Below are 12,108 nucleotides of genomic sequence, written 5' to 3'. Positions count from 1 at the left end.
TTGCTGCATTGTTCCAGTGAAGCCCAACGCAAACTGGAAGAACAACATCTCATCTTCCGACTAGGCACTTTACAGCCTTCCGGACTGAATATTGAATTCAACAACTTTAGGTCTTGAGCTCCCTCCTCCATCCCCACCCCCTTTCTGTTTCTTCCCCCTTCCTTTTGTTTTTTCCAATAAATTATATAGATTTTTCTTTTCCCACCTATTTCCATTATTTATATTTTTAAATCTTTTATGCTCCCCCCACCCCCACTAGAGCTATACCTTGAGTGCCCTACCATCCATTCTTAATTAGCACATTCGTTTAGATAATATCACCAACTTTAACACCTATGTATTCTTTTGTTCTGTTGTCTGTGACATCTTTTGATGATCTGCTTCTATCACTACTTGTTTGTCCCTACAACCACACCAACCCCCTCCACTTCTCTCCCCTCACCCAAACCAACGCCCCCCCCCTCCCCCCCCACCTTAAACCAGCTTATATTTCACCCCTTTCTTGGATTCACTCAAGCTCTGTCGAAGGGTCATGAGGACTCGAAACGTCAACTCTTTTCTTCTCCGCCGATGCTGCCAGACCTGCTGAGTTTTTCCAGGTAATTCTGTTTTTGTTTTGGATTTCCAGCATCCGCAGTTTTTTTGTTTTTATAGCAATTACAGAGACGTGGCTGCAAGACGACAAAGATTGGGTCCTTAATATTGATGGGTATGTGACATTTCAGAAGAATAGGGAGCTAGGTAAAGATGGAGGGGTAGCACTGTTAATCAATGATGACATTGGTGCAATAGTTAGAGATTACCTTGGTTCAGGGGATCAGGATGTAGAATCTACATTTTGGGTGGAGATGAGGAATAGTAGGGGGAAAAAGTCATTAGTAGGAATGGTATACAGGCTCCCTAACAGTAACCACAGTATAGGACAAAGTATTCAAGAGAACATATTGTGTGCTTGTGCTAAAGGGACGGCAATAATCATGCGTGACTTTAATCTGCACAAACTGGAAAAATCAGATTGGCAATAGTAGCCTGGATGAGGAGTTCTTGGAATGCTTTCAAGATAGTTTCTTAGAGCAACATGTTCTGGAACCAACCAGAGAGCAGGGTTATAGTAGGCTTGGTATTGTGTAACGTGACAGGTTTAGTTAATGACCTCAGAGTAAAAGCACCCCTAAGTGGCAGCGACCACAATATGATTGAATTTTACATCCAGTTTGAAAGGGAGAAGAAGGCTAGTATCTTAAACTTAAATAAGAGCAAGTACGTGGGGATGAAATCTGAGCTAGCTGAAGTGAACTGGGAAACCAGGCTAGAGGATGTATCAATAGAGAAGCAGTTGCGGACATTTAAGGGTATATCTCAGAGTATTCAGAATAGGTACATTCCTACTAAAAAGAAAAATTCTAAGGAGAGGGACCCAACCTCTGTGGTTAACTAAAGATGTTAAGGAAAGCACCATACTTAAGGTAAAAGCATACAATTCCACAAAGATGAGTGGCAGGACAGATGATTGGACAGAATATAAAGAATAGCAGAGAATGACTAAAAGGTTAATAAGGAGAAAGAAATTAGAGTATGAGAGGAAGCTAGCTAGAAATGTAAAAACAGATAGCAAGAGTTTCTACACGTATTTAAAAAGAATACGTAAAATGAGTGTTGGTCCTCTCGAAAGTGACAGTGGGGCGTTAATAATAGATAATAAGGAAATAGTGGAAAAATGAACGCATATTTTGCTTGTGTGTTCACTATGGAGGATACAAAAAACACTCCAGTAATAGCTGTAAATCTGGAAGTGAATGGGAGAGGGGAACTTGGTGAAATTGAAATCACCAGGGAAACTGTACTAAGCAAATTAATGGAGTTGCAGGCTGGCTGGCAAATCTCCAGGTCCCGAACGACTACATCCTAGAGTCTTAAAAGAGGTAGCTAATGAGGTAATTGATAGCTGGTGTTAATTTTCGAAAATTCGCTAGGTTATGGAAAGGTTCCATCAGATTGGTAAGTAGCAAAAATCAAGATGGGAGGGAGGTAGAAAACAGAAACTAGGCCAGTTAGCTTGACGTCTGTTGTGGGAAGTTATTAGAATCGATCATTAAGGAGGGGCACCTAGAAGAGCTCAAGGCAATTGGGAAGAGTCAGCATGGTTTTGTGAAAGGAAAATCAGGTTTAACCAATTTATTGGAGTTTTTGAAGGAGTAACACGCGCAGTGGATAAAGTGAGCCTGTAAACTTACTGCACTTAGATTTCCAAAAAGCATTTGAAAAGGTGCCACAAAGATTATTACAGAAAATAAAAGCGCATGGTGTAGTGGGTAACATATTAGCATGGATAGAAGATTGGCTGTCTGGCATAAAGCAGAGAGTATGCATAAATGGGTCTTTTTCAAATGGGTAGGATGTGACGAGTGGAGTCCCAAAGGTCTGTACTGGGGCCTCAACTTTTTACAATTTACATCAATGACTTAGATGAGAAGAGTGAAGACATGGTAGCTAAATTTGCAGATAGGTAGGAAAGAATGTTGTGAAGAGGACATGAGGAGGTTGCAGATGGATATAGATAGGTTGAGTAAGTGGGCAAATATCTGACAAATGGAGTTTAATGTGGGAAAATGTCAAGTTGTTCACTTTGGCAGGAAGAACAAAAAAGCAGAGTATTACTTAAATGGAGAACAGCTGCATAATTCTGGGGTGCAGAGGGATCTAGGTGTTCTAGTACATGAGTCACAAAAAGTTAGTATGCAGATACAGCAAGTAATTAAGGCTAATGGAATGCTATCCTTTATTATGAGAAGATGAGAAGGGTTGAACATAAAAATAAGGATGTCATGCTTCAGTTATACAGGGCAATGGTGTGACTGCACTGCGAATATTGTGTGCAGTTTTGGTCTCCATATTTAAGGAAGGATGTAAATGCACTGGAGGCGATTCAAAGGATGTTTCCTAACTTGATAGTTGGAACGAATGCGTTTGTCTTATAACAAAAGGTTGGACAGACTGGGCTTGTTTCCACTGGAATTTAGAAGAGTGAGAGGCGATTTGATTGAAGTATACAAGATCCTAAACAGCCTCGACAAGTGGGACGTCGAAAGGATGTTTCCTCTTGTGGGTGAGTCCAGAACTAGGGGGCACTGTTTCAAAATTAGGGGTCGCCCTTTTAGGACATGGATGAGGAGAACTTTTTCTCTCAGAGGGTTGTGCGACTTTGGAATTCTCTGCCTCAGAAGGTGGTGGAGGCAGGGTTATTGAATATTTTTAAGGCAGGGGTAGATTGAATCGCCTGCCTAACAAGAATCTCAGGTTAGCGGGGTTACATGGGAACGTGAAAATCGAAACACATGATCAGCCATGATCTTACTGAATGGTGAAACAGGCTCGAGTTCCTATTTCTTATGTTCTTGGTATTGGGTTATGCATAAAATCAAGCAACCATGTTGTATACAATCCAAAGGCCTAAATCTAGCCATGATTGTTGTGGTAAAATTAACATTTAGGTCAATTAACAAGGTGCAGTAATGAGTGTTCTTGAGTCAGCAACTAAGGAATGCTGTTAGCACAGTGTACAGGAGTGTAAATTTCTGCCTAATGCTATGCCAGGTGCACATTGATTCTGGCTCTCAGGACATTTGCATGGCCTGGCTGCAGCCATCACTCATGGGCCCAGTGGCTAGCAGCCCCCGTTATTCAGCATTTTGACTCTGAGGAGTGAAGAGAACAGGGCTCCGGGCCAAGTGCTGGAAAATGGGATTGGAATAGATAGGTGCTTGATGGCCAGCATGGACATGATGGACCAAAGGGCCTGTTTCTGTGCTGTATAACTTTATGACTCTATGAATAACCGACCCAGAAGTACTCAACTGTAACACTAAATTCCAAACGCGTGACTGTTCTGTCCATCATTTTTGTATTCTTTCATCCGATGTGGGCATTACTGCGAGCATTTGTTGCCTATCCCTAACTGTCCTCAAGGTGGTTGTGAGCCACCTTCTTGAACCGCTGCAGTCCATCTGAAGTAGGTACACCCAGAATGCTGCTGGGAAGGGAGTTCCAGGATCTTGATTCCCACAATCTATCACTTGTGATTCCTCTTTAATTGTATTTTTAAGTGAAACCACGATATTGGGGATTTTATTTGGAAAGTTAGCAACTTAAATAAGAATGAAAAGAATCATTTCAATTTCATGATATCCTTGATGTGTGCTACACCAACAGACCTGCGCTTGCATGTAGCCTAGGAGAGGTTCCAGCAGTGCAATCTTTTTCTTGTACTGTAATGTGTTCAATGCACAAAAATAGTGCATCATGGTCTGGTGCTGCTTCTTCCTGGATGTGTACAGATCTTCAGTTGCCTCTAGTTTTATCTGTTTGGAAAAAAGGTGACTTTTTAAAAACACCTCAATTAATCTTTTAAACTTTTAACACATTGACTGGACACAGATTGGATTGCGTTAACTGAGTAGAGATTTTTTAACAAAAATCCTACTGGTACATTACACTACTGTTGGTATCACCAGACATCATAACAATGTTTTCCAAATAGTTTTCAAGAATATCTAAAAGCAGCTGCCATAAACAATGTAGCTGAACAAGGAAAAATATGCTTTCTTAATGGAATGGAAAGCCAAAGCTAGCGCTCAAACCTTGTCATTTTCCTTCCGCTTGGACAGTCTGCTGTATTTGTTAATAGCCATGTCATGATCTGTGAGAAAGACAAATGGATGAAGATATTTTGGTTTCATATGTATATAGATATATGCACACATAATACAACAGAAGGTTGTAAACAAAAAAATAAAAGCTAAAAAGTCTCATTCTGTTTCATAATCGTGTTTCAATCAAGAATGACACCAGATGCTATTTAGTTAAATAAAGACCTATAGTGGTGTCTACAAGAGCAATGTTAACATTATATCAACATTGTACTAAACTTAGTTAATTGTTCTACATAAAACTCAATATTTCCTGTTCCCTTTTCTCTATCCCATTGTAAAATCTACACAATGGCAAGAAGTTAGTTTTGAACGTTTGTTCACCAGGCAGCCATGTTTGGTGACCATTAGAAGGCAGAAACAAAACCACTTTTACATCCCTTTCAGTACAGAGCTGGTGCCACCTCCTCCAAAAACACACATCTAATACAACCTGTTTCAACTGGAAAGTAAAGGCAATATGTTCTCGCAGTATAAAAGGCCTATTTTACTGAATCTTCCCAGCTACCAATTTAACAATTCCAGACAACTCACTTGAGGGATTTCACTCGTTGTGTAAGGCTTGTGTTTCAGGAGCCATTGTCCCTCAAACCCCATGGAATTCAATGCAGAGCAGCTCAAGACCCTCAGTCACATTATTATTCTCAATTAAAATGATTCTGTAGGAAGTCACATATTATTCCTAACAATTATCAAAATTCTCATCATCGTGTTATGTAAATGTTACTGAAATTCTGTGAAGAAAATGCATATCAGTTAATGGGCTCTAATTAAGAACAGTTTGAGAAGCTATCATTGAATTGAAGTTGAGCAGTCCGTTGGTGGTACTTGATACAGTGCAAGACTATTCGTATATATGGCTCAAATTGGCATAAAAGTTGCTTTACATGGATGATAAAAGGGCAGCTGATGCAGGAAATTAAAGCCATCTTAGTGGGTGTTCTGAGATTTGTTCAGATAAAAATGAGAAGGACCCTTATCTTACACGTCACTGAAGTCTGTAATGTTGAAGTTGGGTACAAAATAAAGGAAAAGGACTTTACTCACCAAATCTTTTTTCACTGACATTTTGATAAATGAAATGACACTCACCATTACTTGCTATAGCAAAGACTTCATTTAGGGTTAGCATTTCTGAAAATAAATGAAAATATTATTAGTTAAAAGAGATTGGTCATGATTTGATTGATTTTATGCTATCCACATAAGTGTCAGTAGTAGTTCTGTGGTAGCACTCTCATCTTTCAATCGGAAGGTGGTATATTCAAGCTCCATTCTAAAATATGAGCATGTTCAGTGCAGCAATGAAAGATTGCAGTATTATTGGAGGTGTCAACTTTTGAACTAGACTAGAATTAAACTAGACCTCAGCTTCCTGTTTATCCCTCAACGAACATCAGTATAACAGATTAACAGGTTATTCATCTGATTGCTGTGTGAAAACTGGCTTGCATGTTTTTTCACTTAATATAAATACACAAAAAATAATTGACTTTTTTGGGCTGCTCTAAAGGACATGAAAGACTTTGGGCAGAATTTTACCACTCCATTGTGACAGGGGCAGGGCCAGAAAAAGGGGCAAGCCGTTCAAAACTCCATCAACTTCAATGGGACTGGAAGATCCTGCCAGCAGAAGGGGCTGTAAAATTCCACCCTTTATATAAATGCACCTGTCTTTTTTGTCCTTATTTTTTGCCCTACTTTGCTTTTTCATTGGAGCACACATTTGATAATCCAACGTAACATACATCCAATGTACAGGAATGTATGCTATTTTTAAACATTTGCAAGTTGATATTTGTTTTTAACATAACTACACAAGGAGAGGAGATAAACAACTTTCGTACCTTTTAAATCCTTTTCCTTAAACTGTGAAATTGAGAACATCATGGCATCAGCTAACTGTGTTGAAAGTACAGCATGACAGGAACTGAGCTAGAAGACAACAGTACAGTTCATTCTCTAGAAAAAAATACAACAATCTCAAGTCTTTTAAAATTAGGTTTAGGTGTAAAATTCCAAATTGGCAGACCTTTCAAATAATCTAGGAGATCATAGGAAAAAAGATTTAGCACCTGGGGTCATTTTAACTGTTGAATCCTGGACCACTCTCAATGGTTCACTGGCTTTATTCAGATACTAGCTGAGGCATATAGGTTTGTTCAATCTCTGATTTGCACTAAAATAACTGGTATCATCTGGAATGGCAGCAGGGTATTACAATTTGCCTCAATTAGCGAAGACAACAACTGCTTGAGCTTTTGTCACTGCTCTCCATCAACAGATTCTTCCAGAAAGTGGTTGTATGGACATCGGGTGAGAACAGGATTGAAGTGAGCTATGCTGCTCCTTAGAGCCACAAAGCAAGCTGACGTAATCTATGGATCAAACATTTAGAATGACCACTGACCTGAAACACTGCACAATGCCCAGAATCTGCGGAACTAAAAGGAGAGTAGAAAATTGGCAGTAGGAAGGGAAAGAAACCAAAAACAAAGTGTTGGATCATTCCATATGGGAAAAAAATGCAATATCACTATGAACACTCATCCCTATTGTTCCACATTTTACATGACTACACTAAAGTAGAAGTTCTCCTGTTTAATCCAATGCATTTTGAAAACTCAACAGTTCTATTATGAATCTTAACATTTTGTTTCTAACATTAAAAAACTTACCTTAAATGATGCAAAGATAAAAAGTAGAAATATTGTTTAACTGTCAATTGCATTTAAAAAAAATTGTTCATGGAATGCAAGCATTGCTAGCTAGGCCAGCATTTGTTGTCTACCCTACATTTCCTTCAAGAGGATGATGGTGAGCCATTTTCTTGAAACACTGCAGTCCATGTGGTATAGATACACCCACAGTGCTAGTAGGAAGAAAGTTCCAGGTTTTTGACTCAGCGACAATGAAGGAACAGTTATATAGCTCCAAGTCACGGCTTGGAGGGGAACTTGCAGGTAGTGGCGTTCCCATGCGTCTGCTGCTCTTGTCCTTCCAGGTGGTCATGGGTTTGGAAAGTGCTGTAATGAGGGACTTGGTGAGTTGCTGCAGAGCATCTTGTAGATGGTACGCACCATTGCCACTGTACCAGTGGTGGAAGGAGTGCATATTTAAGGTAGTGGATGGGACGCCAATCAAGTGAGCTGCTTTGTCTTGGGAGTGTTGTTGGAGTTGCACTCATCCAGGCAGATGGAGAATATTTCATCACACTCCTTGACTTGTACCTTGTAGATGGTGTCACATTTGGTCAAATGCTGCCTTGATGACAAGGGTAGTCACCCTCACCTCACCTCTGGAGTTCAGCTCTTTAGTCCATATTTGGACCAAGACTGTAATGAGGGCTAGAGCTGTGTGGCCCAGGTGGAACCCAAACTAAGCTTTAATGAGCAGGTAATTGCTGAGTAAGTGCCACTTGTAGCAGTGTTGATGACACCTTCCATCACTTTGCTGATGATGGAGAATAGACTGACAGGCTGGTAATAAATCCTGCTTTCTATGGGCAGGACATATCTGGGCAATTTTCCACATTGTGGATAGATGCCAGTGTTGTAGCTGGACTGGAATGCAGTGAGGTTAGTTTGGAGCACAAGTCTTCAATACAATAGCCAAGATGTCGTCAGAGTCCATAGTCTTTGCTGTATCCAGTGCTTTCAGTCATTTTCTTGTTATCATGTGTAGTAAATCAAATTGGCTGAAGACTAGCACCTGTGATGCTGAGACCTCAGGAGGAGACGGCAATGGATCATCCACTTGGCACTTCTGGCTGAAGATGGTGCAAACGTTTCAGCCTTTTGCAGCGATGTGCTGGGCTTACCTATCATTGAAGTTGGGGAAGTCTCCTCCTCCTGTTGTCTAATTGTTCGCCACCATTCATAACTTGATATGGCAGGACTGCAGAGCTTGACCCCATCCATTTGTCACGAGATTGCTTTGCTCTGTCTATTGCATGTTGCTTCTGCTGTTTAGCAAAAATGTAGTTCTGTAATGTAGTTTCATCAGTTTGGCAACTCATTTTTAGATATGCCTGGTGCTGCTCCTGGCATGCTCTCCTGTACTCCCCATTGAACCAGCGTTGATCTCTTGGCTTGATCGTAATTATAGAGTGAGGAATATGCTGGGTCATGAGGTTAAATATTGTGACTAAATATAATTCTGCCGCTGCTGCTGATAGCCCAAGCAGCTCATATGTGTTTAGCTTTCAGATGCTAGATCTGTTCTAAATCTATCCCATTCAGTACAAAGTGGTGGGGCCAAATAACACATGCCAATCAGGTTAAATTCAGAAGCATTTTTTCCTTAAATTCAATATCTAGCTCTGACAAATTTAACAACTTGAACTTTCATGTTTTTATTTAAAAAACCATGACATAGGAATAGTGCATTCCATTGTTCATATTTTAATTTGTCCTATGACAATCTGTTGGCTTGGTTAACTCCACCTAAACTAGTAAGAGGCAAAATCAGTTCTACGTCACAAATATTCAAGCACCTTTGCTGGGAGGTGCGTTACCTCTCTATAATGTTCAACTGTAATTGTTATCTCTCTTTCTAAACCCTTCAGATGAAGCTGTGAAACTTGAGAGTAACATTTCTTCATAGAAAATGAAAGTCAATATCAGCAAAATCAGATGAAAAACATCAGATTATGAGCTGTTTTACATCTAACCTGGTAACATGACTTGATTAATGTAACCAAGTGATATTTGAGCCTTGATTGAAACAAATTAAATTAATACTTACTTCATCTATTACTTGAGCAAACTGCTGCAGAGTGGAGGTCATGACTTCATCATCACCACCTAGGGGAAAACGCTGTCAAAAAAGAGAGTTAACAAGAAACAATGTTATTGATTTGCTGGACAGCAAATAAGCACACTTTGGTGAAAAGGAACAAAATTTGGTTCACTATATTTCATTACTTTTTCCTTCATTTAATTATTTTTATTATCCTGTCCAATTGACTATTACTCACATCCTGATTGTGAGTATCAGCTGGGTACTTAATTTTACTGGACTACGCTATAGGTTACTTAAATAAGAATGATTTTTTAATGTCCAAGCAAAAACTGCTAAATTCTGTATTTTATTGGTCTGACCATTGGAATAAGAAACAATCTTGATGTGGATATTGTGACTAAATATAATTCTGCTGCTGCTGCTGATAGCCCAAGCACCTCATATGTGTTTAGCTTTCAGATGCAGGGGCCTTTAATGCATGAAAGAAATTCAATTTAATAAAATTTTATTTTTTTTTGTGGGGGGGGTGATATAGAGTAAAGATAGGCCTTGATTATCAGAACCTTCATGGTGATTAAACTTTTTTATAAAGACATTAAAAAATTCTTTAAAAAAAAAAATCCCACCCAATGTTACAAAGTATGATTTTAGATGTCCTCCAAATTGCACAAAATTCTGTGCCAGCAGGTGACTTGCTCCTTAATCTTTCTCAATACCACACTAATTAGCATTTTGGGGGAACAGGAATCTGGCCTGCTTTGCTAACTGCTAGTTTCCCCTCTTATGATCAGAATTCACCCCTATTGGGTGACCAACAGTAATTATCTAGACAAGGACTGCTGGGGTGTTTTTGCACATCACTCTGCCAAGGATATGGCAGCATTGTCAAAGCCTGGGACTAAGTTGGCTGCTTATCCTATTGACCTCACCTTCCTGCATTCTGTATGCACCATTCTCCAGCTAAGAGCAGAATAGGCTTCATCCATAGATGACAGCTTATCCAGTGAACAGCCATACAGACTAGGAAGGTTTTGATCCCTGGTCTGTGTTAATTGCTCTTACATAGGGGTAGGGGTGCTTTAACCAGCCTGAGCATTACTGGGTAACGAAAAGTTTGGGCTTGTTTCTGGTCCCACTGTTTAAATAGACTGAAAACACTCTCTGTTGAAGATTACACATGATTAAAGATCCTTTAGGAAAGGTACTGGAAGGAGCTTAGAAAGGAGCAAAGGTGCTTAAATATTTGAACTGACCTAGCTTCTTACTAGCTGAGATGGAGTTACCAAGCCAACAGGTAGGACATATTAAAACACAAACAGACTATGACAATGGGATGCAGAATTTCTATGTAATTTTTAATAAAAATATTTAAGTTCAAATTAATAAATTTGTCAGATGTAGATATTGACTTTAGGAGAAAAATGCTCCAGAATTTAATCTTATCAATGCCACAGTGCTAAATGGGATAGATTTAGAACAGATCTGGCAGCTCAAAACTAGGCACCTATGAGGCATTGTGGGCCATCAGAAGCAGCAGGATACTGTACCACAGCAACAACTTTCAAATTAGCTAAAGATAAATTATCAAAAAATGTTTCTGAAATAGGACAAGAATACATTTCATATCTTGGCTTTACAATTAGTTTTATTGTTAACAGAAATGACCAAAGGAAAATCTAGGTTTAGAACTAGAACAGTGTGATTACAGCTGTTTATACAGGCTTTATCTACGACTGAACCAAAACATTTTTTGATGTACAGAAAGGCATATGGGTAAACTGTTTCACATTTGCTCACTAGTTTAACTATCAGCATGTCCCAATGCAAATTAAGTTATTCAATGTGCAAACTCAAAATATATCAAGCATATTTTAAACCTAGAATACCAATTCTTTCCCTACAACAAGGGACAACCAGCAACTTTTTCAATGCAAGCAACAATGCAAAAAGTTAAAATCTGTCTTTCAAAGGTGCTGGAATAGTCTAGAATCCCTGTAAGATCCAGCTGATGGTGTCTGCATTAACTGGTAACTAATATAATGAGCTCTGTAGGAGTACTCTATAAATCTAATGAGGAAATCAATGCATCAGAGAACTGAACTGGAGCAAAATGCTTCATGTTATTTTAATTTTAATGCTGTTGTATTTTAAAATCCATTATCTATGACCACCTGCACTGGTTATTTAAGCAGTATATAGCTTTTAGCTGTGTCATAGTAGGAACCGGCGCTGGTGGATATATATGCCTCCCCTTCCCAGGTTCCACGTTAATAACAGTATTGGATGTTTCCACGCACAATGCATTGAATGCACTGTATGGGTCATTGTTCATTACCCTGTGGGCCATCAGGCTTACAGGGTGTGTGTGTGTGAGGGTGTTTGTGAGTGTGAGTGAGAGTATGTGTGTGCGTGCGCATGTGCGTGTATATACATGTACCTTTCAGTCAACTGTGTCTGCATCAACTCTCTTCTAGAAAAATCTAAAACCTAATTCCATTGCTCAAAGCTTTCCCCATAACCTTGCATCTTCTGCCTCAAACTTTATTCAACTCTTCCCGTAAAAGAAACATTAGTATTTGCCTCAAGCACTCCCTGTGGCAAATCATTCCATGCCCCTTGATAAAGCGATTTCTCAACCTCTCTCCTCACTCTCAATTTC

The 12,108-nt window shown here is 39.3% G+C and overlaps 1 protein-coding gene across 3 annotated transcripts in view; it reads right to left on the bottom strand.

Moving 5' to 3' along the window:
- Positions 1-12,108, bottom strand: part of appl1 (adaptor protein, phosphotyrosine interaction, PH domain and leucine zipper containing 1) — a 51,899-nt gene that overhangs the window by 25,466 nt on the left and 14,325 nt on the right. For 2 of the 3 annotated variants that reach the window (XM_041191071.1, XM_041191072.1), the window contains 5 exons: positions 9,453-9,524; positions 6,554-6,641; positions 5,799-5,840; positions 4,638-4,696; positions 4,212-4,358 (listed from right to left, as the gene is read on the bottom strand). In XM_041191071.1, the coding sequence (XP_041047005.1) occupies positions 4,212-4,358; positions 4,638-4,696; positions 5,799-5,840; positions 6,554-6,641; positions 9,453-9,524 (408 nt within the window). Of the gene's footprint in view, positions 1-4,211; positions 4,359-4,637; positions 4,697-5,798; positions 5,841-6,553; positions 6,642-7,116; positions 7,151-9,452; positions 9,525-12,108 lie in introns of all 3 variants that reach the window. The other variant, XM_041191073.1, reaches the window with a different exon arrangement.

The sequence above is a fragment of the Carcharodon carcharias genome, chromosome 7, assembly GCF_017639515.1.
Source record: "Carcharodon carcharias isolate sCarCar2 chromosome 7, sCarCar2.pri, whole genome shotgun sequence".
Taxonomy (NCBI): domain Eukaryota; kingdom Metazoa; phylum Chordata; class Chondrichthyes; order Lamniformes; family Lamnidae; genus Carcharodon; species Carcharodon carcharias.
The sequence above is the reverse complement of the archived record's forward strand: the minus strand, read 5'-3'. Positions and strand labels throughout refer to the sequence as shown.